General features: G+C 35.9%; 1 protein-coding gene across 4 annotated transcripts in view; it reads left to right on the top strand.

Annotated features, from left to right (window-relative positions):
- LOC110441436 (zinc finger MYND domain-containing protein 11-like) overlaps positions 1 to 23,114 on the top strand; it is a 31,565-nt gene extending 8,451 nt beyond the window's left edge. For 2 of the 4 annotated variants that reach the window (XM_021484567.1, XM_021484565.1), the window contains 12 exons: positions 1,365 to 1,373; positions 8,601 to 8,681; positions 9,320 to 9,503; positions 10,244 to 10,305; positions 10,852 to 10,929; positions 12,625 to 12,743; positions 13,220 to 13,293; positions 14,192 to 14,442; positions 16,857 to 16,964; positions 17,473 to 17,709; positions 18,550 to 18,735; positions 19,491 to 23,114. In XM_021484567.1, the coding sequence (XP_021340242.1) occupies positions 1,365 to 1,373; positions 8,601 to 8,681; positions 9,320 to 9,503; positions 10,244 to 10,305; positions 10,852 to 10,929; positions 12,625 to 12,743; positions 13,220 to 13,293; positions 14,192 to 14,442; positions 16,857 to 16,964; positions 17,473 to 17,709; positions 18,550 to 18,735; positions 19,491 to 19,613 (1,512 nt within the window). In that variant the 3' untranslated portion in view covers positions 19,614 to 23,114. The remainder of the gene's footprint in view (positions 1 to 1,364; positions 1,374 to 8,600; positions 8,682 to 9,319; positions 9,504 to 10,243; positions 10,306 to 10,851; positions 10,930 to 12,624; positions 12,744 to 13,219; positions 13,294 to 14,191; positions 14,443 to 16,856; positions 16,965 to 17,472; positions 17,710 to 18,549; positions 18,736 to 19,490) is intronic. The other 2 variants (XM_021484568.1, XM_021484566.1) reach the window with 1 other exon arrangement.
- Positions 23,115 to 26,890: the final 3,776 nt, after the last annotated feature.

Below are 26,890 nucleotides of genomic sequence, written 5' to 3'. Positions count from 1 at the left end.
CTGTTTTCATGATGAATCTGGAAAAGCATGAAACTTCTCATTATGAATTGATGTTGAACTGTTCAGTTATTTAAAAAAAATGAAGCTTTATGATTCATTCAGGTTTGAAAATAATACATAATATGAAAATCTTATCATGTTGAATTGTATTTAAAAGTTATGAAAACAAGTTAAATAACAATGTTTTATCTTTGAGTAGTTAAAACCTGTTAAACCGGTACTATCAAGTGAAAATGTATTATTGCTGTTGTTCATCATTATTTAAAGTTTGTTTCTTCAAGTCAATATAAATCATAGTTCTGATGCATTTTACATAGTTACAGTTGTTCACAATTTGAATTAAGGAAAATAGAAATGGCAAGAAGCGAAAAGCAAAAACTGCAGGACAGTTACACTGCAAATCCTACACTTTACCAATGCTGCTAAATAGACATTTTAAGTACATAGCATCAAAATGAGAGCCAAACTTATTGGCCACAAGGCCTATTTGAAAAATCATTGATAGAGGAATACCTTGCCAGGGGCCAGGGACAAACGGTTTGTCTGTTTAAAAATGTAACATTTTGGGTATAAATCCTGGTGGATCTGCAAATGATTATGCAGGCCTGGCAAGGCTTTGTCAAGGCTTTGTCAAGGCTTTGCAAAGGTTCACCTGAAAGCAGCATCCGATAACTAGGTCCGACCTTATTTCAGAAATACTAAAACCACTCTGGTTCAGCCGGTTCGCAATAAACGAAAATGGCCCAGGTGCAGTAACTCTAAGCCAGAGCTATATTATTAAATATATATGGAAGAATACTTTAACTTAAAACACAGCTGTTCCTGAGCGATACAAACAATAAGTTAAACTTCAATTACCATTGGTCATTCAAATTAAAGTCACACTTTATACAAGGCTTTCTAATCCAAAGTGCTGTGATGCTTAGGAACGCTTTACTGGTCAAAAGGTCAAAGGTCATGGTCACTTGTTATGAATAAAAAAAATCAATAAATTACTCTTAAAGGAGTTATTTTACCCAGTACACTATATGGACGTTAGTTTTAATTTAGGACATTTTTAGGAAAAGTGTAACTTTGTAAATTTAAATAATATTATCATGACAGATGCAGTGCTTGTTATTCATAAAAAATATTATTCGGATGCTAATCCTTAGTGGAATCTTTAAACTTGGAGATTTGAAACGGACTCATTCAAGGGACATTTTACTCTGAAAAAAGTGTTAAAAGTTTGTAATCACCAACATTTCAATATTGTAATAAGTAGCCATTTTATATTTGGTATATAAGTCGTAATTGTGTTTCAATATTACCTATATAACATGTTGTTGTAATATGTTTTTCCCTTCATTTCGCATGATGAAAAGGAGATAGAGGTAATATCATTTTCTATCTCTATGGTATTTGCATTTTTGTGGGTTATTTTCCCCATTTAATGAAACGTACATTTATTTCCCATTTATTTTCCTGTATATGGATTCTGATATAAATGTGTCAGTGTTACTTGGCAGAAGTTTCATCAATATCTTGTTTTTGTCACTGATGCTAACGTGTTCACTGGAATTGATCTCTAATTATTTTGAAAGTGACGAACATATTGAGTTGTTGAACACTCTTTAAAAAAAAAAATCTATTGTACCTAAGGTACAAGAAAATTTTGATTATGAAATTTTATTTTTATTTTTTTTATTTATTTTTTGTTTGTGTTTATTTTTGTTTTAATTTCATGGCCACAAAATTTAATAAGATGTACCAACAGAACTATTATGATATAGTGGACCCAACAGTCACCATATTTCTTTAAAGTTTACGTTATAACATATGCAAAAATGCCCGACTCAAGCCTTGCATTGATGTGGAATGAATATAATGTTAAAACTGTTGGTTATTATATTATGAACAAATATTTGATTTGTCAGTGGAACTTTGTGAAGTTTTGAAGGTCTTGCGTTGCCAGATGACACTGACACAGGGTCAGGTTTTAGTATAGAGAGGACAAGCTCCTAGATACAGACTTTATACATAGCTGCTTCTGGCTGTACCATCATCTAAAGCACTGCCAAATAATACCACGGTGGACTGTACACGGTGTCAGTGTTGTCTTCCTCACATCTCTGATAATCTCATCCTCATTTCTCACCATTTCATCTTATATGAGGTCATCTCATCATCTTGTCATTCATCATCATCATTCTTCATCGCCTATTCATGATTTCATCTTCATAGTAGTCCTGTAGCCCTCACTCGTCATCCTCTGATCTGCTATCTCAACCCGACCCTTATGTGTCATGTTATCCTTACATTATTTTGTGATTTATGTGGCGAAAGGGGTAAGAATGTTTAGTGATAGGAAAATTTTGAACAAAAAATGTATCATAGCTGAAACCAGTATTGGGTTATGCCTTAAATATGCAGTAAAAATAAATGACAACAGCTTAGCTGACTTCTACAATTCCTAGCTGTAAAAGCCACATCTACATTTATATAGTTGTCTACTCACTAGTGGCTAGGGGGCGCTCCTAGACAGTATCAGCTACATTTATTTAGTTGTCTACGCACTACTGGCTAGGGGGCGCTCCTAGACAGTATCAGCTACATTTATATAGTTTCTACTCACGAGTGGCTAGGGGGCGCTCCTAGACAGTATCAGCTACATTTATATAGTTGTCTACTCACTCTCCTAGACAGTATCAGCTACATTTATATAGTTGTCTACTCACTAGTGGCTTGGGGGGACTCCTAGACAGTATCAGCTACATTTATATAGTTTCTACTCACGAGTGGCTAGGGGGCGCTCCTAGACAGTATCAGCTACCTTTATATAGTTGTCTACTCACTACTGGCTAGGGGGCGCTCCTAGACAGTATCAGCTGCATTAATATAGTTGTCTACTCACTAGTGGCTAGGGGGCGCTCCTAGACAGTATCGGCTACATTTATATAGTTTCTACTCACGAGTGGCTAGGGGTCGCTCCTAGACAGTATCAGCTACATTTATATAGTCGGCTACTCACTACTGGCTAGGGGGCACTCCTAGACACTATCAGCAACATTTATATAGTTGTCTACTCACTACTGGCTAGGGGGCACTCTTAGACACTATCAGCTACATTTATATAGTTGTCTACTCACTCTCCTAGACAGTATCAGCTACATTTATATAGTCGGCTACTCACTACTGGCTAGGGGGCACTCCTAGACACTATCAGCAACATTTCTATAGTTGTCTACTCACTAGTGGCTTGGGGGCACTCCTAGACACTATCAGCAACATTTATATAGTTGTCTACTCACTAGTGGCTTTGGGGGACTCCTAGACAGTATCAGCTACATTTATATAGTTGTCTCCTCACTACTGGCTAGGGGGCGCTCCTAGACAGTATCAGCTAGATTTATATAGTTGTCTACTCACTACTGGCTAGGGGGCGCTCCTAGACGGTATCAGCTACATTTATATAGTTTCTACTCACGAGTGGCTAGGGGGCGCTCCTAGACAGTATCATCTACATTTATATAGTTGTCTACTCACTAGTGGCTTGGGGGCACTCCTAGACACTATCAGCAACATTTATATAGTTGTCTACTCACTAGTGGCTTGGGGGCACTCCTAGAAAGTATCAGCTACATTTATATAGTTGTCTACTCACTCTCCTAGACAGTATCAGCTACATTTATATAGTCGTCTACTCACTACTGGCTAGGGGGCGCTCCTAGACAGTATCAGCTGCATTAATATAGTTGTCTACTCACTAGTGGCTAGGGGGCGCTCCTAGACAGGATCAGCTACATTTATATAGTTGTCTACTCACTAGTGGGTAGGGGGCGCTCCTAGACAGTATCATCTACATTTATATAGTTGTCTACTCACTAGTGGCTTGGGTGCACTCCTAGACAGTATCAGCTACATTTATATAGGTGTCTACTCACTAGTGGCTAGGGGGCGCTCCTAGACAGTATCAGCTACATTTATATAGTCGTCTACTCACTACTGGCTAGGGGGCACTCCTAGACACTATCAGCAACATTTATATAGTTGTCTACTCACTAGTGGCTTGGGGGCGCTCCTAGACAGTATCAGCTACATTAATATAGTTGTCTACTCACTAGTGGCTAGGGGGGGCTCCTAGACAGTATCAGCTACATTTATATAGTTGTCTACTCACTACTTGCTAGGGGGCACTCTAAGACACTATCAGCTACATTTATATAGTTGTCTACTCACTAGTGGCTTGATATAGTTGTCTACTCACTAGTGGCTAGGGGGCCCTCCTAGACAGTATCAGCTTCATTTATATAGTTGTCTAATCACTAGTGGCTTGGGGGGAATCCTAGACAGTATCAGCCACATTTATATAGTTGTCTTCTCACTAGTGGCTTGGGGGACCTCCTAGACAGTATCAGCTAAATTTATATAGTTGTCTACGCACTAGTGGCTAAGGGGCCCTCCTAGACAGTATCAGCTACATTAATATAGTTGTCTACTCACTCTCCTAGACAGTATCAGCTACATTTATATAGTTGTCTACTCACTACTGGCTAGATGGCGCTCCTAGACAGTATCAGCTACATTTATATAGTTGTCTACTCACTAGTGGCTAGGGGGCACTCCTAGACACTTATCAGCTACATTTATATAGATGTCTACTCACTAGTGGCTAGGGGGCACTCCTAGACACTTATCAGCTACATTTATATGGTTGTCTACTCACTAGTGGCTAGGGGGCACTCCTAGACAGTATAAGCTACATTTATATAGTTGTCTACTCACTACTGGCTAGTGAGCGCTCCTAGACAGGATCAGCTACATTTATATAGTTGTCTACTCACTACTGGCTAGGGAGCGCTCCTAGACCGTATCAGCTACATTTATATAGTTGTCTACTCACTACTGGCTAGTGAGCGCTCCTAGACAGGATCAGCTACATTTATATAGTTGTCTACTCACTACTGGCTAGTGAGCGCTCCTAGACAGGATCAGCTACATTTATATAGTTGTCTACTCACTACTTGCTAGGGGGCACTCTAAGACACTATCAGCTACATTTATATAGTTGTCTACTCACTACTGGCTAGTGAGCGCTCCTAGACAGGATCAGCTACATTTATATAGTTGTCTACTCACTACTGGCTAGGGAGCGCTCCTAGACCGTATCAGCTACATTTATATAGTTGTCTACTCACTACTGGCTAGTGGGCGCTCCTAGACAGTATCAGCTACATTTATATAGTCGTCTACTCACTACTGGCTAGGGGGCACTCCTAGACAGTATCAGGTACATTTATATAGTTGTCTAATCACTAGTGGCTAGGGGGCACTCCTAGACAGTATAAGCTACATTTATATAGTTGTCTACTCACTACTGGCTAGTGAGCGCTCCTAGACAGGATCAGCTACATTTATATAGTTGTCTACTCACTAGGGGCTAGGGGGCACTCCTAGACAGTATCAGCTACATTTATATAGTTGTCCACTCACTTACCAGGCGACAACTGTTAAATGCAGTTAAAAGCTCTAATTATATGTGCAGAACATTCTAATACAAAAGTAAGAACTTCCCTTCCTATTCTGGATGTCTTCATTGTCTGCGAAACCCGTCAAAATGCGACCTGTATGAACCAAACGACAACAACAAGATGGCTGCTATCGTATCGGTGGGAGTGGTTGCTAACACTGACCTCACAGAAACCATGGTCATGTGACCAGATGATGCAGACTGCAGTTACTGTCCAGTAACTGCAGGCTGGCTGTCCATAGAGTTAATGGAAAATGGGAAGGGCATATGTAAATATATAGCTGTTCACTCACTTGTAGCTAGGGGACTATCTTATACAATTAAGCCTAATCATACTTTATAGATACCATAACTGTTTAATTGCATCAGAATTGGGTGGTAGATTTCATGGTGTACGTTCATGTGCCCCGCATGGTTTGGTGGAAGTCCTATACTATACCTGTGTTTGTACTCTAGATTGCTTATATTTCATGTAAGAATTGGTTTAGATGATTATGATTTGAAGTTCTGGTATCATGTGAACAATGTGAACAGTTATTTTACATGATTTAGAGATGTAAAGTTTCATATGTACAGTACTAGCCCGCTAGTTGATTATGAAAAGTTCTTCGGACTTAAAATTTTGTAATAAATTTGGAAAATTTCACTAGTCCCAACATTACTTCTGCTATCTCTGGGCTTCAGGCCAGTGGAATGGTTCACCCAACCAAAATGTATTTACAGAACATCACTTATTGAAAGTAATACAACTTTAACTCCTGGAATAAGTAAAAATAAAATGTTAGTTTTTGTAATTATTTGAGAAATATAAGTACATGTAATCCATTTATACGCAAACTTAATTTTATCTAATTTTCTACCTTTGAAGGGACTTGTGGATAAGGTTGTATATATAATAGGGATGATGTCATACAGACTGGATTATCAGTCTCCATAATTATCACTGAGGTACTTTTGCTCCTATATTTTTGACTTAAACAAGTCTATATGCTAGACTTGCTTAAGTCCATCGAATAGAAAATAATCATACTCATAGAGATTGAAAGCCATTCTAGAGGTCATTTGATAATAGAGATTAATAAAAACAATTTGGTTAGTTGAACATTAGATTGTATCAATATTTTTTAATTTTCGCTACAGAAGTTGAACTTGTACAGTTGAATTGAATTATTCCCCGAGAAATATTCCCCTAAAATGAAGAAAATTTGAGAAAATCATTGAAGAATTTAAACCCTTTCACCACTGTAGACCATAATACACTCATCCAGATCAATGCATGGTATAGTCTACCGAAGTTACATAGGGGTGAAATGGTTAAGAAGTTTATGAAGAATTGTTTATAAACACATCATAACACAAAAGATGAAATTTTGTTTTGGTTTTGGTCAATCTGAAACTATAGTTTTTGCCTTTGATTAGAATTAAGGGTTGACTTTATTGTAAATGGAACAACATATAAAGTGTATCGTGATGGATGCAAAGTGCTTTTTGGAAGCTAATTTCATATATATGTATTCTTGTAGTTTAGATTATTTGCTGCAAATGTCAGTGATGCTTAATGTGATTCTTAACATAAAATGCAAAAAAATATTATTATCTGAAAAAATATAAAAATTTGATTTGCTATCACATGACAACCATTCTTCTTGGGCTTAAGGTCCAGAGCTTGTGAGAAATATATAGTTTTTTCCCTTTTTTTTTGGTTTGATTTGATTGTTATAATTTGCAATTAACTTACTTATATATTGAATCAAAGTTGGCTGTTATGTTGTCTGTTGGTATTGTTGGGAGTTTTAAGCATGGAGTCGTAGTAATGTTTTAGAGGTTTAGGACTATGTAAATGAACTGCATAGATTTTAGATCGGAAGTGTTTGCATGTTTCATTTACAGTGATTTGATATCCCCAAATAGATGTTCTAACATAAATATCGTAAATTGATTAATAAATTTGACAAATAAATGATCTTTTGTTTCAAAGTTGATATTGACTCTGTACATGGACTTATATAACCTGGTGAAAAATTATTATACAGAAGTAATAGATATGATGAATGAATTATTTTGTTTCAAATTATGTGTTAATATATTCATACAATAATGTTGTATTTTGAAGTATTGTGCAAAAAATGATGCAAAGTTTGAAAATATTGATAACAAGGCACTTATATTTATCACATAACTACCCTGTTATTAGTGTTATAACGTGTACCCACAACAATAACTTACGTTACACACACGTCAGTAACACCTGGAGGAGGAGCTGTGATTGGCTGTTTTTTTTCTATTGTTTAATTTGTGATATCATAACAAGAACAACTTAATTGTGTCACAGACTTCCAATTGTTGTGTACGTGATGTCACAAAAGAAACAATGCTTGGGGTCAAGATGTTGTTATTGTAGATTTCTAGTTAACTTGAGGAAATGGTGTTTTCACAAATATTTGCAACAGAATCTGGCATTTGTTTCAGTTTCATATGAGATTTATGAAACTTGTCCCAAATTCATCTTTAGCCAACAAGGGGCTTACTCAGAAAAAAATTATCAGATTTGTTTCATTAGATCTTAAGAATCTAACATTCATTTAAGATCCACATGATCATTTGAGTCACCAGATTCTAATGTATACTGAAATGCATGACATGTATTATTTCATTTTCATATAAAAAATATCAGTTTAAACTCATAATCACTATATGATTCTCTTCTACATTGGACTTAAATCAACATAAAATCCTGTTAAATGTAAGTCATATAGATAAGCTGACATAAATCCTGTTAAATATAAGTCATATAGATAAGCTGACATAATGAGTGTTCAGATGCTAATTTTTGTGAGGATTTAATTTTGCCTGTGAAAGATTTTGTATAACACATTTCATGAATATTTATACTGCCTAGCTTGTGAAGATTTTGAAATGTCAGAAAAAGTTTAAGATTCAAATACAAATCGTCTTAAATGATTTCCACATTAATTTTTTTGAAACTAGAGCTATAATACCTGCAAAAATTAGCAACTCAACTGATATTGTCTGTTCAGATTGGATATGTTTATAGCTTAAATGCAATCATTGGAACTGCTCTTTGTTATAGGCAGGAAAGAAGAAAAACAAGATGAAAAGGAAGCTACTGAACACACTTCTTAGTTACACGATCATGAGGATGAAGGAGAAGGTACGAAGGGTTGGCTTTGTCCGTAGATCCATCATTTACCTACCTATGTCAGCTGTTAACCCATTATTGGGTATTTTCAGCCCTCGAACATGAGATGATGAGATGTTAAAACTACTGCAAGTCATCATCTCCATTGTCTGTCTGTCAATCCAACTGTCTTTACATAATGCTTGTTATTGTTGTTTCTCAGGAAGTACAGGACAGATCTTTTCTAAGATTTTTATGAAGGTTTCCCTTGGTCTTTAGGTGTGCATGTTTCATTTTGAGACTGATCGGAAGAACAAGATGGCTGCCTTTTAGATTTTGACAGTTCAACTTTGTTTATGCTATTTTTCAGAAAGTACTGAAGAGATCTTTCCCAAATCTGTATGTAGGCTCCCCTTAAACTACTTCCTTCTAGGGGTTTTGATATTATAACTTTGTGATCACTATCCATATTTTGGGTGTGGTTCCGTATTTGCTGTTTTAAGCACTTTTCCAGTAAGGGTCACCACAATCCATTATACCTGCTTGATTTTCAGGTTCCAATAAAGACGTTTTATTTTCTCTACTTAAAATCATTTCTTCCAAATTCATTAAAATGCTTTTAAGTGCTTAGGGCACTGTTTTAAATTCACACACATGTTTGTATTTGCCAGACCCGAGAGTTACATAAGATTGGCCACCGAGAACAGGAAGTACAGTTTGAGCGATACTTTGTGTATCAGTCCATGGACCTGAACCGCATTGAGCAGAAGGTGGAGAGTCACAGGTACCGTAGTCTGGAGGAGTTCCTGGCCGACACACATCTCATATTCCACAATATCTACCTCATATATGGGGGTAAGTAAGCATGTCCCGATGTGTTTCCTGGTAAAATATTTATCTTGTCGTACTGACTCAGTTAAAGAGAATTGTTTCTTAGGCCCCATTGGTAAAGTGTCAAACTAATAAGAGGTCCTAGCTGGGTTCGACCTCTAGTGAAGGAATTGAAAAATGATGACCTCTAGATCTGTCACAAATGGAAGGTTAACAAAAAGAGAATAGAAATTGCTTGACTTTAATTCAGTCTCAGATCATATTGTATGTATATCATTCTATAGGAGTATTGTTGTCTTGGTTTACAATGAATGTGCAATTCCAAGATGACTAAATATTTTTTGGTTTGAAAGTTCTGTACTACATATATATCCAACAACCTTTCAAGTTTGAAACTAAATTTAGCGAGGCACAAATTCATATTAATTATTTTCAAATGAATGGAAAGTTTTGGCCAGCTTTACTGTCTGAGTTTGTGATCAATTAAATTGTGATCAATTAAGTTGTGATGCATCAACAGACATAATTTTGAATATTTGTCTATGGGTTTTAAATATTTGTTCGGGATTTTACATTTTCAAAACAGCTATGGTCATAGGAACACTGCAGATGCTGAAAATAAAAATGTTAAAGATCACAATCTCGTTTATACAAAATATAAATTTCAAACTGGTAGACACTCTCAAATATAGAATGACTTGACAAGTATACACATCTACACTGAAGGTGTTTGCGACTTTTGTAAATCAGATTTCTTATTTCAGATGAAGTCAAGGGTGGAATGACAGAATTAGCCAGAATAATGGCCAGAGATTGTAAATATGATGTAAGTTATATGTTTATAGACATATGTTACATTTAATTCAGGACTGAAAACTAACACTAGTCTGCTACTGCTAGTCTGAGACTAGTAGATTTACGAATGGATCACTGAATCAATGAGCCTAAGTTGAGCTTTGGACTTGTTAAGATGATGTTAAACAAATATCAATTGACAGTGGAAATAATAATAATCCTTTCTGAAAGCTGTTTTAATACAAAAAAGTCCAGCTCGAGGCTCTTCTGAAGGCTGACCTGTTAAAAATCTTAAAGCAAGGCATGGTTGTTTTTAATACAGCTTGTATATCTTCTGATTCCTCTGAATTAAGAATGAAATTCAAATTTTTTTTAAAAGTTAAATTAAGTTAAGAAGGTCTGAGCATAACTTATAACATTTGAAATGTTATTGTTACAGGCAGTTTCTAATAGTAATTTACAAATTTTGCACAATTATTCAATATAATATAGGAATGGGGAAAAAAATAATTGCAAACACTTAATTTCAAGAAAATGTGGCCTGTTTTAGCAAATTATTTTTAATCATGTGTTTTAGGTTGAAGAAATTAAGCAGTGCCATAATTGTTACTACACGTCTAATGCTAAGCCGAAGGATTGGTTCTGTGAGCCCTGTGTAAGTATTATACTGCACGTCTAATGCAAAGCCCAAGGATTGGTTCTGTGAGCCCTGTGTTTAAGTATTATACTACACGTCTTATGCTAAGCCCAAGGATTGGTTCTGTGAGCTCTGTGTAAGTATTATACTACACGTCTAATGCTAAGCCCAAGGATTGGTTCTGTGAGCCCTGTGTAAGTATGATACCTGCCAACCCCGGCTAGACTGAAACTGAAAAAGAGGGTCATAGCGTATGACGTTTTTTTACGCAATAAATATAAGAAAAGTAGAAATTAGATTAATACTTTGATATTTTAATGATGCAAAAGGGTACATTCTGCATACATTGAACTGTTCTTCCAGCAGATCTGGCTCATCCTCATCCACCAATACCAAATTCAAGGCTGAAAAATCAACAAGATTTGTCAGCAAGACAATTCATAAAATATATTCATAATGATATATATGATCCTGAGTTTTCACAGGCATTTGTTTCTGTCAATAAAAATGGTTCTGACAATAAGAAGTCACACTCTACTTCCAGAAGACATAAGTTACTTTCAAAATACTACGTATACACAATTGTAAAAGCAACTCAATTATTCGATAACACATCTCACCACTTACTTGTCGATAAGTTCGGTATCAACGGTCTATATATAAACATTTGCAAAAACAGTTCTAGTACGTATATAAACAACTCACAACTTACCTATCTGTGAGAAACGGAAACTGGAAATAGGTTGTCTTTCTTTTGATAGAGAAAGGAAAAGTCTAGAGAATTCCGAGTGACTTCGGTAATTTCTAAAATACGAAAAGATTCCTGGCAAAAATGTGTGAAATTGACGAAATCCAGGTCAAAATTGTATCATGGCGTGTGTGAAGTTGTTAAAGCAGGTGAAGGGCTAAAATTCATTGTGTAACCTGACGAAATTGGGTCCTTTGGCAGGTATGGGAGGGAGACACCCTATTTTGGACCTAAATTGAGCATTTTCAACCATTGAGTTTGCTAAACTTTTCCAGTTTTCTAAGATATGATCTGAAAGAACAGCTCAAAAGATGCTATTTAAAAGTGTTATTTTTGCCCTAGGGTGTACATAGACACACTTTATTTATGCTTTTAATTCTCCCCCATGGAAATTTCATAAAGTTGGCAAGTATGAAGTATACCGATGGACATCAGAGATGTACTCACAGCACAGAAGTTATATTTTTGCCATTTCAGAACCGTTTTTCATGGGATTAGTAGTCTCATTCTATTTGACAAAAATAGGTTGACAAAAAACAACTGTTACATAATTGCTAAGTTTACAATATACTGGTATATAATTACTTTTTTTTGTAAACTAAGTCTTAATATGAAATCTGATCATTACATATTATCTTATGAAGTTCAACTTGCTGGATAGCAAGATAGGGAGGGGGCAGCGGTGGCCAAGTGGTTAAGGCGTCTGACATTCTGCTACCACTTGCCCTCCACGACTGGGTCGCGGGTTCGAGGCCTACGTTGGGCAGTTGCCAGGTACTGACCGTAGGTCGATGTTTTTTCTCTGGGAACTCCGGCTTTCCTCCACAACCAAAACCTAGCACGTCCTTAAATGACCATAGCTGTAAATAAGATGTAAAACAAAAACAAACCAAAGTCAAGCAAGATAGGGAAAGTGTCTTACATACGGTACAAGATTTAATTTGTGTCCTGTTTTATGCCTTCAGGATCCACCCCATGAGTTGGTGTACGCCAAGTTAAAGGGATACAGCTACTGGCCCGCCAAGATCATCAGGAAGGAGGGCGAAAAATTGGATGTACGATTCTTTGGAGGCTTTCACCAAAGGTAACAATTGTTTTGAGGCGTTGTTTTTACACCTGTCTGTTTTATGGTAAATAGATAAGAAATTAACTGGAAAAAATAAACACGTTTCATGATATGCATATGAGAAAAAATTGGTACATAATTATTGTATACTGTACTGGATTTATTCTGCAGCTGTTAATTTTTTCACGATTTTTGAAGTGAGTTAATTCGTAAATTTATTACAATTGTTAATATATTTAGACAAGTAGCATGCATTTCTCTTCGAGTAACATTTGCAGCTAAAATAATGTTATATTAAACGAACATTTAACTATGTCTCACAACTAAATACATGTACTACTCACGGGTAGCTTCTGATGACCTCCTGGTTGCCTTCTTCAGCCCTTACTGAGATCAGTTGGGGGCTTCAGACTAATCTGGTGATCAAAATAATGTTGTTTTCAACTAAACCGGGAAAAAAATAGATTTTAAATAAGATTGCATTTATTTTTCAGAGCCCTACTAGCACCAGACCAAATAAAACCGATAACTTCTAATGTTAAAAGCATCGTAACCAAGAGGACCACTGGTAAGTATTGGAGGTGTCGTGCACGGTTTGTACTAAGTTGGAGATGTGGTAGACTTTATAACAGGGCTTTAACCCTTTCAACCCTATATAATTAAGTAGACTATACAATGCTTTGATCTGGATGAGTCCATTTTTGTCAACAGTCGTGAGAGGGTTCAAATGCTGGTAGCATGCTGGAATGAAGGGCTACCAAGTTTGTTCAAATGAATGGCCTTGACCAACTTTCAAGGTCACAGGGGTCAAATGTCTTAAAATCTTCAAACAACTTCTTCTCAATAACCAAAAGGCCCAGAGTACTAATATTTGGCCTGTAGCATACTGGGATGAAGGGCTACCAAGTTCATTTAAATGAATGTCCTTGACCCACTTTCAATGTCACAGGGGTCAAATATGTTAAAATCTTCAAACAACTTCTTCTCAATAACCAAAAGGCTCAGGGTACTGATATTTGGCCTGTAGCATGCTGAGATGAAGGGCTACCAAGTTTGTTCAAATGAATGACCTTGACCAACTTTCAAGGTCACATTCAGATTTGAAGAGTGTTTTCATTCTTTTCTGAAAAGCGTGTGTCAACGAAAATTAATGTTATATAAATTTTAACGTTTTCATCTGCAAAGAAAGTAGCTTAATGCCAGAGAGTATTAAAAACACTGTGAACCACAAGAGCTTTATATGAAACATATGTTATATTTCACAGCTTTAAATGCAGTGTTTAATACCCCCCTCAATCACTCACCCCTACATTTTTAAACTGGACTTGACTATGCTTTGATAAAGTTCAAATGTGAGTTGAGGGGTGAATGGGTTAAATCTACCTTAGCATATATATGAGCTTATAATAGCTGATACAAATGAGTCTTAGAAAAAACACTTTGTTACTTTCTTTTTGTTGTTACAGGTTTTATGAAGGCTAGTGAGGAACTTAAGAAACACCAGGTTCGTCTAGCAGAGCAGGCACAGGAGAACACAGAGGATGACGAGGATGAAGAGGATGAAAAAAGTGACGACCAATCAAACAGTGGAAGGATGGATGACAGGATGGACGTGGAGGGAGAAGAAGAAGAGGAGGATGTGAATGGACATGACAGCAGTAATTTGGAAGTGAGCTCAACAAGTCTCAGTCCGCCCAAGAAACGTCTCTGTCTCAAGGTGAGTTCTTCTGTCCGCCAAAGAAACATCTCTGTCTTAAGTTGAGTTATTCTGTCTGCCAAAGAAACATCGCTGTCTCAAGGTGAGTTATTCTGCCCGCAAAGGAAATGTCTCTGTCTCAAGGTGAGCTCTTCTGTCCACCAAAGAAATGTCTCGGTCTCGAGGTGAGTTATTCTGTCCGCAACAGAAATGTCTCGGTCTCAAGGTGAGTTATTCTGTCTGCCAAAGTAATGTCTCTGTCTCATGGTGAGTTATACTGTCCGCCAAAGAAATGTCTCTTTATCAAGATGTGTTATTCTGGTCGCAAAAGAAACGTCTCTATTTCAAGGTGAGTTCTTCTGTCCATCCAAGAAACCTCTCTGTCTCAAGGTTGGTTCTTCTGTCCACCAAAGAAATGTCTCTTTATCAAGATGTGTTATTCTGGTCGCAAAAGAAACGTCTCTATTTCAAGGTGAGTTCTTCTGTCCATCCAAGAAACCTCTCTGTCTCAAGGTTGGTTCTTCTGTCCACCAAAGAAATGTCTCTTTATCAAGGCGAGTTCTTCTGTCCGCCAAAGAAACATCTCTGTCTTAAGGGGAGTTATACTGTCTGCCAAAGAAACGTCGCTGTCTCAAGGTGAGTTATTCTGTCTGTCAAAATAATGTCTCTGTCTCAAGGTGAGTTCTTCTGTCTGCCAAAGAAACATCTCTTTATCAAGATGAGTTATTCTGTTCGCAGAAGAAATGTCTCTGTCTCAAGGTGAGTTCCTCTGTGAGACTAATTGGAAAGGGGAGAAGAGGTTATCCATTTGTGAGAACTTGATGTTCCAGGAAGTCGTACATGTGTTGTTAGCTCACCTGGCACAAAGTGATGATATTTGGCCAGAAGCATGCTGGGATGAAGGGCTTCCAAGTTTGTTCAAATAAATGGCCTTCATCTATTTTCAAGGTCACAGGGGTCAAATACATTAAAATCTTTAAGCAACTTCTTCTGAATAACCAAGACGCCTAGGGTGTTGATATTTGGCCAGTAACATGCTGTGATGAAGGGCTACCAAGTTTGTTCAAATAAATGACCTTGACCTATATTCAAGGTCACAAGGGTCAAATATGTTTTTAACCTTTAAACAACCTCTTCTGAATAACCAAGAGGCCTAGGGTGATGATAGTTCGCCAGTTACATGCTGAAATAAAGGGCTACCAACTTTGTTCAAATAAATGACCTTGATTTATATTCAAGGTCACTGGGGTCAAATATGTTAAAAACATTTAGACAACTTCTTCTGAGTAACCAAGAGGCCTAGAGTGATAATATTTGGCCAGTAACATGCTTGGATGAAGTGCTACCAAGTTTGTTCAAATAAATGACCTTGATTTATATTCAAGGTCACTGGGGTCAAATATATTAAAAACATTTGGACAACTTCTTCTGAATAACCAAGAGGCCTAGGGTGATGATATTTGGCCAGTAACATGCTTGGATGAAGGGCTACCAAGTTTGTTCAAATAAATGACCTTGACTTACATTCAAGGTCACATGGGTCAACTATGTTTAAAACCTTTAGACAACTTCTTCTGAATAACCAAGAGGCCTAGAGTGATGATATTTGGCCAGTAACATGCTTGGATGAAGGGCTACCAAGTTTGTTCAAATAAATGACCTTGACTTACATTCAAGGTCACAGGGGTCAACTATGTTAAAAACCTTTAAACGACTTCTTAATAAGCAAAAGGCCAAGGGTGATGATATTTCGCCATTAACATGCTGGGATGAAGGGCTACCAAGTTTGTTCAAGTGAATGACCTTCGACCATATTCAAGGTCACAGGGGTCAAATATGTTAAAATCTTTAAACAACAGGATGTTTATACTCTGCAAGTTGCATCCTGAGATGAAAGGCTATACAATGTGTTCAACATAATGACTTTGTTCGACTTTCAATCACAGGGGTGAAATGTTTAAAAAAAAAATTAACAGGGTCTTTTGAATGAATTTTAATCATAAATACTGATATTTTGCCTGAAGCTTTATTTTAGATCACTTTTAAGGTTACAAGTGTGAGTTTTATACCAGGTGAGCGATGCAGGCCCATTGGGCCTCTTGTTATTTACCTCTCAATAAGTAACGGTCAAATGCATGCGTAACGGTAGAATGGCGATGCGTATCAGCTCAAAATTCATGCGCAAGTGGTTTCAGTGCACATACTGAACGGTGCTAGGGGGTGTCACATGATCACAGTCTTATAAAAAAGAATCTTGTCATGGATAGGGAGGTGTCACGTGATCGACGCAGTCTTATAAAAAGGAATCTTATCACGGACAGGGGGGTTTCACGTGCGTCGGATGACACCCCCCTGGATCCGCCTCTGCATTACACGGCAACAGTAATGAGTGAAGTAAAAGAGTATAAGTATGTTTTGTTTATTTATTTTTGCAGGCTTCAACACCCGAGGATGCTAATTATAACATTGTCACATCAAGCGAGGATAAAATAAACATTCCAAAGGTTACCACGGCTACCATCGCTGTCCAAACAACAAAAAGGGTGAGTTATCAGTCATATCATTGAAAGAAGTAAAAATATTTAATTCATGAAATTGATGGAGATATTTTTCACCCCGTTTTAGATTCATAGAACAGGCTTATTTTCTGATGTTCCTGATTTAGTCAAGATAAATATCCAATTTTTATAGTTTTGATAATTTTATTTTGTCAATTTGGACACACAGTCTGTTTTCAAAACTGCCGTTATTTGTCCCTGTTTTGATTAATGTCTGAAATTATGACTTCATTAATGAACTGATTAATTATTTACCTAACAGGTTAAGGGAAAAAACAAATCAATATATTTGGTAAATGAAGGAATGTAATGATAAGTAGACTAAATCAACATGTATCAAGTGAATGATTTTATTTAAAATCTCAATGCTTTTCACAAGAAATTATTCTTTGAATTGAATCTGGCGTCAAAAAACATTGATATCCTGAGCATTTAAGGAAAACTAAAGAAAATGTCTCATCAATATCTTAGACATGTTACCTTATTTTTTCAGAACACAAAATCACAACATTGTCAAACAGATCGTCGACTGGAAAACCTACCGGCCACTAACGAGCCAGACCCATTACCTACCCCCAAAACAGCCAACATTGTTTGTTTACAAGCCCAAGGCTCCTCCAAGTGCTCCTGTGATGAAAAGTACAACAAAGTGTTCAATGACTTCAAGGAGAGGCTGGACAAAGATCACAAAGAGGACAAGGAAAAGTCACTGAAGGAACAGTCAGATAGGGTAAGACTAGTGGTGTAATGATATCGTACTATCGAAGTCAGAACGATCTCATCCCAAGAGTTAATATTCTTAAATGTCTATAGCCGTACCTTATGGCTGGACTTTAAGAGACTTACCCCAAGGGTGGAGAGTTTTCTGTGTTACTCCTAAAGTTGGGAATGAGTAGTTTTCTCCCACATCAAATACAAATTGTAATTGCATATACCAGGGTAATGCAAATATTAATTTCATCATTTCCAGCAAAGTAGAGGTATCTTTCGTGATCTGCTGTTGTTGATGCGGCGCCGATGCATGGTCATGTGACATTGTACAATTGTTTAGACAGGGGAGGAATTCCCCCGGTCTTTAACCTAGGGTAAGACAGAAATATCTTTCACTGACCGGAAGTGTGGATATCTGTCCAATGGGAGGGGAAATGCAATCTCAACCTGAGGAGTAAGATTATTGAATATCACACTTACCCTGGTCGAAGGTTTTACATGAAAAGTATCTTACTCAGAGGGTAGAAACTTCTTTGTCATACCCTCAAGGTAGAGGATGACTGTTTTTCTCCTCAAGGTTGTCATACCCTCAAGGTAGAGAATAGGATTACTGTTTTTCTCCTCAAGGTTGTCATACCCTCAAGGTAGAGGATAGGATGACTGTTTTTCTTCTCTAGGTTGTCATACCCTCAAGGTAGAGGATGACTGTTTTTCTCCTCAAGGTTGTCATACCCTCAAGGTAGAGGATGACTGTTTTTCTCTCATCCCAAAAAAGAAATTTTGTGAGAGAAAAAAATTCTGCTATGGTAAAGATATAAGATTTATAAATATAAAATTTGTTTTCTCTTACTTTTCACAGTTACAAAAAGATTTTAACGAAGACAAACAGCTTGCTGTGTCGCGTGCAGTGACCAACATGCAGCGCGAGGTGGACCGGATGAAGCGACAGACGGAAGAGAGATGTAAACAGGAATACATGGAGGAAATGAAAAAACTCGCCCAGAAACATAAAGAGGCAACATCAATGACCAAGAAGAAGCAATGGGTATGTAGTGAATCACACTGGCTATTGCCACTCAAAACAAGCATCAAGGCACAGTTTCATACGTAAACATAGAACTGTGTATGGTTTGGGCCTAATAAGCAGTAAGAAAAAAGTATCAGGGAATTATTCAAAATCGAGGAAACAGTGATTTGAAAAATCTAGTAAAGGTTTTGGTTTTTGATGGCTTTGAGGGCAAAAAAATGTCAAATCATAAATAAATATTGCCAACCAACAAAATCTAGGGAGATACTGTGATAATTGAAAAGATGTTGCAATATTGCTTTACGTTTGGGCTGTTTATATTGATATTCAAAGCATGTATATTTGCCGTGTTTCATGCATGTATCTGGTGTTAATTTGCAATATTACACGTATTTACTGTATATTTGCTGTGTGACATGAATGTATACAGACAGTATTTACTGTATATATTTGCAGTGTAACATTAAATTTCACTGTATATTTCATGTTTATATTTACTGTATATTTGCAGTGTTACATATGTACATTTACTGTATATTTGCAGTGTAAGTGTATACATTTACTATATATTTGCAGTGTTACTTGTATATATTCACTATATATTTGCAGTGTTACTTGTATATATTCACTGTATATTTGCAGTGTTACATATGTACATTTACTGTATATTTGCAGTGCAAGTGTATATATTTACTACATATTTGCAGTGTTACTTGTATATATTCACTATATATTTGCAGTGTTACATATGTACATTTACTGTATATTTGCAGTGTTATAACTGTGAAGAGGAGGCCATGTACCATTGCTGTTGGAACACATCCTACTGTAGTGTCAAATGTCAACAGGACCACTGGCATAAAGAACACAAGCGTGTCTGTCGACGGAAACGTTGACACGCTTCATCATCTCGGGGCTCAGCCCACATACCTCCACAGTCATTGCATGCTACAGACATCACGCATTCATCACCGCCACCCTCGCTACAGACATCAAATCCATCTCAGGACATTGTCCATGATCATTTGCCTGGATTTTTTATTGGCCATACTGTTCAAACATTGGATAGTCTTCTCTCACAGTGAAAATCTTGCGTTGGAAATTTCGGAGAAAAGTGTGATTTCTTTTATGTTATGACCATTGCAAAACCTTTCATATTGACAAGAAAAAGTAACTCCCAATTTAGATTACTTGTTTGCTAAAAATTGCAGTTAAGTCATGATCAGTCCTAGGCCTCTTCATGAGTTTTCATTGTTTATGAACTTATAGTTTATAGATATTGCTAAGACTGAAATTATCTCAAACTTTAAAAAAATCATTTGTTATAATTACACATCATCATCATAGGTTAGCATAGTACTTGCTATAGAAAGGGACTATCTTTCCAATAAATGTTTCAGGGTTTCCTGGGGGTTTTCGTGGTTAAAATATTTATTTAACCACCAAAAAAAATAAACCAAGGAACACTGCCGGATTGACAGTCAACATCGTCTTACATTTTAGCTTTCATTTATGGGTCTATGACAGTTATATTCTGCCAGTAGATTTTGTTGATCTTTTACACAGATCTGAAATGGTTTGGTATGGGTTTTTGTCAAATTTTCAAATATGTATACTGTAAATTCGGGAAAATTCTACTGTTTTTGCTCAGGATTCAAATTTGCAAAAATTAAAGACGTAAAAAGATTACAGCTGTAAAAAAATAACCCTTAAATTATCTTTTAAGTTGTGTCAGAGTACCAGATTACCTCAATTGTGTTTACAAATGCTGGCAAAGTCTTAGCCTGTGCCGATTATCTAGAAGGTTCTACTGATGTAGTGTAGGGTGGATAGGTTAGTGCTTACACGTGAAAATCAGCAAGTCCTGGTCACTAAAGAAGATTCTATTAGAAGGGGGGATATGAAAAAGCGTGAGTCAGCACTAACATCTACACATACTCTTCAGTGTACCCTTCAGTCTTTTTGAAATGCATACAATAGTAAATACTGGCCAAATGGGTTATTTTGATAACCAGTTTATTTCACAAAATTTTGACTGCATCAATACGCAGTCATATTTTTGCTCATATTCTCAATTTGCGAAAAAATAGACCAAAGAAAATAAATCTACAGACATTTCTGTTAATTTTCGCAAAATTAACCATCAGAAAAATATCCCGATTTATGGTAACTCTTTTGTTCGTCATTTTAATGTGTGTGTTCTAGAAGATATGGTAACATAAAGATTATTTCAAAGGCACTCTGAAAAAAAAAATCCTGGTCATAGGAATGTTTAAAATTATTCTGGTCATAGAGTTATTTCAAGTTATCATGGTCAAGAAGATGTTTAGATTTGTCTTGCAGGGCCAGGTATGAGATACATTTATATAAGAATTGTGTAAATATTTTATAATTATGAATCCCCTACCATTATGATAGAACCTTATGATTCTGGATCCTGATTTAACTCATTCACCCCTGAAATTTCATAATGAACTATTCTAACCTTTAAATTGGAAGAGTTCAAATGTGTCTTCATGGGTGATTGAGTTAACCTAAAAATGTTTTACAGATGTATAGTGCCATTAAATCATGTTTCATTTATCAAAACAAAATTGATTATTTGTTCAGAAACAAGATTGGCCATTTTCAGGGTATTTGTTCCAAATTTATATCTGCCATTTCCTTGGTATTTGTTCAGAATCAAAATGGTTCACATTGATGAGGTTCTAATGTAATTTTATTTCATAGTAAACCATGTAAATTGTTTCATTTCTAGAATATATTTGTTGAAAGAAGTCTACTCTCTGTCTTTAAACTTTATTTGGTTTTAAAAGTTTTGAGATTGTTTATGAAATACCAAATTGATTTTCTCATCTATAATTCCATTTTATTTTTATTGCAAGTCGTTTTCATGATTTTAATTGATTACCAAAGTATTTCTTTCTGTTAGTATTTAAAACTGTCGCATATGATGCATATTTGTACAAGATGTGTTAAATATGATTTTTTTACCAGATGCCATTTGTTCTGTGGTTTTCTTGTTTTCCCTTGTAATAGTCGACATAATTGAGTAAAATGAAGTCAAATTTGTGAAAATTATTTGGATATTTCATTCATGCAATGTAAAAACTGGAAACCACATTTAGTGAAATAGGCAGTAGTAAGGTCGTTGTATATTTTATTAGCTAAATGTAATTTTTCATAAATTTCATTTCTTATTTCTAATATTGACCGTGGATGTAATATTATTGCAAGTGTTTATACATATGTATATAATGGCGTAGCATACACCGACCCTTTGGGAATCACCAGGTGTGTTTGTAAATGGTATAAATACATTTTTCATTTATGAAATTTAATATATTGATGAACCTAGTGAATACTGATGTTGATGACATGGTTGTTTGCTTTAATGCTGCCGGTTTTGATTTTAAAATGAAGACAAACCAAATCTAGTCACCACCATTTTTTTAAACCCTATATAAAGGTTGCTTCTTCATCTAATTACCAGAGAAGTTGTGTCACACGGTAATAGCCAATGTCTTTAACAAGACAGAGATTTCGGTAGCTAACATTTATAAAAGAGCTGCAATGGAAATCATTGTCCTCATGTGTTGTTTCTAACAGAACTCTCAAATTTCGTTTACAGTAGATCATCTAATACCTGAAATGAAAAGGGTATTACTCTCAATCAGACTAAAGTCTATGTTTCTCGTTTACAAAATAACCGGTGACCTCTTGAAAACTTTCAGCAATGATTTTCACATTATGTGTGCATATTTAGAAATATTTTAGATGCTGAAGATATATGTGAATTCCTCCATAAATAACCCTATCTGGTATGAACTTTACATTTTCACTATTCATGTACATGTTTTTCTTAACATCAATGTGTAAGTGGGCAGTGCAACCAAAACTAGGCTACTACACAGATGTAGCCATATTGTTAAATAGAAAAATATCAAAGAAACTCAGAGTTTTGCTCCCCTATAAAAACAGCCTGAATGACTATGTTGTATGAAGGGCTAAAAAAGAATTCCTGCTGTTTTTCATTATTTGCTGCTAACTTTCATATAGGATGAATCTACCTTCAAAACCAAGGGTTCTCAGGTTTTACCTTGCCTCGACATGTACAGTCAATGTATGAATCCATAACCATCTCTTTGTACCTGTTTCCATAGATAGAATAAACGAATAACGGCTTGAAAGCTGGTAAAGGTTCGACTGAATGGGTTTTGAATGAATACATATTATTATCCTATACAAGATCTGAAACTTTTTTTCGCATTATTTTTTTATTTTTGGTATCTGTAGAGTTTTCTGTCTTTGGCAATATTTATAAAACATCAGAACTTATTTTATGCTGGCAAAATAACCCTATGAATTTGGTTTCTTTTAGATAGTGAAAAAGGAAACAAAAAGAAAGCAGGAAAAAGTTCAAGGATACAAAGCCTATACACCTTGTAAATAGTTACATCCCAGATCTACAGAAGTCAATAAGTGTCAAATTTATGAGTCTCAAAGCCTAACATAAACATGACAGGGGAAGTTACTCTAAGCCAGAAAAACTATGTTTGGTTAGTTCTTTTTTATAGAAACTTGGTGGAACTCTTCTTTGTGATTTAAAATGATACATAGGTTCCTCTACTTTAAAAGGAAAACTTCTCATAGTTACTGTGTTTTGCCAAAACAGAAAACGCCTACTGAATGATATTCAAATTACAAAGTATGGGAAGCAGCTATCTTGAATCAGCACTTTTATGAGGAAAGAAAACATTTCATTTTAATTTTTGTTATCCTGTTAAGTATTTAAGATATTTTCTATTGCCCTTGTTACTGCTTTATCGTTGTGTTCTCCATTTTGACTAGCCCGCATCGCATTATGTTACAATTTTAAAAACTGTTCAGTTATGCTTGATGTCAGTTTCTTATTCTAAGTCTGAATTATTTATCAAGATATTTTAAACTAAAAAAGTATGTTTCCTGTTAGAATTTTTTTTTTTCATTTTCCATTAATTGCAAACTGCATAAGGTAAAAGAGTAGATGTGCTTTGTTTGTATGGGGTTTAAACTGTCTTCCCTGTAAGCATACTTACTTGGTTTGTATGGGGTTTAAACTGTCTTCCCTGTAAGCATACTTACTTGGTTTGTATGGGGTTTAAACTGTCTTCCCTGTAAGCATACTTACTTGGTTTGTATGGGGTTTAAACTGTCTTCCCTGTAAGCATACTTACTTGGTTTGTATGGGGTTTAAACTGTCTTCCCTGTAAGCATACTTACTTGGTTTGTATGGGGTTTAAACTGTCTTCCCTGTAAGCATACTTACTTGGTTTGTTTGGGGTTTAAACTGTCTTCCCTGTAAGCATACTTACTTGGTTTACACTGTAATTGGAAGGGAGAAAATCCATGAACTTGTCTTAATTCCTTTTATGTCCCGCTTTCATCTGTACTGTTTCAGACTTAATACAGATGAAAGCAGGACATAAAAGTAAGTAAGACCCGTTCATAGATATTCTCCCTTCATTTTACAGTGAAAACTAGTAAAACTGTATTAACTCTTAAACAGGGGGCGCAGTAGCTGAGTGGTTAAGGTTTGTCTCCGGGTACTCCGGCTTTCCTGCACCACCAAAACCTGGCACATCCTTAAATGACCATAGCTGTTAATAGGACGTAAAACACACAGAACCAAATCTAAAACAGTATGTATGGTGGGAATGTTAAAATAAAAAATGTATCTTTTTTTTTATGATTTTCTCGTATTACTTCAAAAAACATTAGAATTATTGTCAATGTTATTTTTTCAGTATATGAATTTAATTGTTGTATCCATATTAGGGATCTGGTATTCTTCTCTCTTTTTTTCAATAGAATAAAAAATATATGTGGTATTTAAAAACAGTAATGAGCAATTTTTGCGTTTAAATATTGTTAAAATAAGCTTGTACATTTTATTAACTTCGTTTAGATATTGTACAGAAGAATATTTTAAGAAATGATTTTTGCGTAACAGTTTATAATTTTTGTCATTAAACAGTAAAAGAAGCCCTGAGAATGTAGCTAATTAACTTGGGTTTTGGGGGTTTAGATATCTGTGATTTGTTTTATTTGCTATTTTGTAGAAAAATAATGGTTTTGTCTGACAACCTGAAAGCTTAAATAAAATTCATTGGTCATGGAAGAAAGTGCTATATTTCAGATCGATGTGACTATTCTTAAATCAAAAACTTCCACCATTGCAATAACTAGTTTCTGTAAAGCAAATATTATTATGTGGGCTTATCATCGAACATTAGCTTACCCTTGAACATTAGCTTATTACCGATCATGGGTCTATCGCTGATAAAGGGCTTATTCTACCAATCATGGGCTTATAACCAATCATGGGCTTACCCCTGAACATGGGCTTATTACCAATAATGGGCTTATTACCAATAATGGGCTTATAACCAATCATGGGCTTATTACCAATAATGGGCTTACCCCTGAACATGGGCTTATTACCGATCATGGACTTACAATCGATCATGGGCTTACCCCTGAACATGGGCTTATTACCGATCATGGGCTTATTACTGCTGATGGGCTTATTACTGATCATTAAGTTATTACCGATAATGGGCTTATTACTGATCATGGGCTTATTACCGATCATGGGCTTACCACCGAACACATGTACATTTTAGGTTTTTGTCTTATTAGATATATTTTTGAACTCTTATCCAACTACATATCGCTTATCTGCAGGTGTCTCCAAATAGTGAAAATGAGATAATATATCAATGTTATAGCTTTGCAGAAAATTCTTCACCGTTGGAAGTCAAGGATTATTGCTGACAAAAATGGGGGGATATTTCAGGAAAAGATTGTTGTTGTGGAAGATATATATATATGAATTATACATCTGTATTCAATATTTTTAGCTCATCAGGCCCAAAGGGCCCAGTGAGCTTATGGCATGGTGCAGCGTCCGTTCAGCATCAACTTTTTATTTTAAACAACTTCTTCTTAATAACCAAGAGGCCCAGGCTGATGATATTTGGCCAGTAGCTTGCTGGGATGAAGAGCTACCAAATTTGTTCAAATGAATGACTTTGCCCATTTTCAAGGTCACAGGGGTCAACTATGTTAAAATCTTCAAACAACTTCTTGTGAATAACCAGAAAGTCCAGGATGATGATATTCGTCCAATTACATGCTAGGATGAAGCACTACCAAGTTTAATAAAATGAATGACCTTCGCCTATATTCAAGATTACAGGGGGGTCAAATATGTTTAAAGTTTTAAACAATTTCTTCTAAATAAACAAGAGGTCTATGGTGATGATATTTGGCCAGTAGCATGCTGGGTAGAAGGGCTACCAAGTTTGTTCAAACAAATGACCTTTGCCCATTTTCAAGGTCACAGGGGTCAAATATGTTAAAATCTTTCAACAACTTCTTCTGATAAACCAGAAGGCCCAGAATGATGATATTTGGCCAATAACATGTTGGGATAAAGGGCTACAAAGTTTGTTCAAATGAATGACCTTTGCCCATATTCAAGGTCACAGGGGTCAAATATGTTGAAATATTTAAACAATTTCTTCTGAACAACCAAAAGCTCCAGGGTGATGATATTTGGCCAGAAGGATGTTGGCATGAAGGGCTACCAAGTTTGTTCAAATGAATGACCTTCTTCAATATACAAGGTCACAGGGGTCAAATATGTTAAAATCTTTCAACAACTTCTGATAATCTTTCAACAACTTCTGATTAACCAGAAGGCCCAGGATGATGATATTTGTCCAATAACATATTGGGATGAAGGGCTACAAAGTTTGTTCAAATGAATGACCTTTGCCCATATTCAAGGTCACAGGGGTCAAATATGTTGAAATATTTAAACAATTTATTCTGACCAACCAAAAGCTCCAGGGTGATGATATTTGGCCAGAAGCGTGTGGGGATGAAAGGCTACCAAGTTTGTTCAAATTAATGACCTTCGTCGATATTCAAGGTCACAGGGGTCAATTGTCTTGAAAACCTTTAAACGACTAATTCTGTATAACCAAAAGGTCTAGGGTGATGATATTTGGCCAGAAGAATGTTGGCATGAAGGGCTACCAAGTTTGTTCAAATGAATGACCTTCTTCAATATTCAAGGTAATAGGGGTCAATTGTATTAAAATTCTTTAATGACTTCTTCTGTATA

Source organism: Mizuhopecten yessoensis, unplaced genomic scaffold (assembly GCF_002113885.1).
Source record: "Mizuhopecten yessoensis strain PY_sf001 unplaced genomic scaffold, ASM211388v2 scaffold715957, whole genome shotgun sequence".
Taxonomy (NCBI): Eukaryota; Metazoa; Mollusca; class Bivalvia; order Pectinida; family Pectinidae; genus Mizuhopecten; species Mizuhopecten yessoensis.
This window is presented reverse-complemented; position numbering and strand designations above follow the sequence as displayed.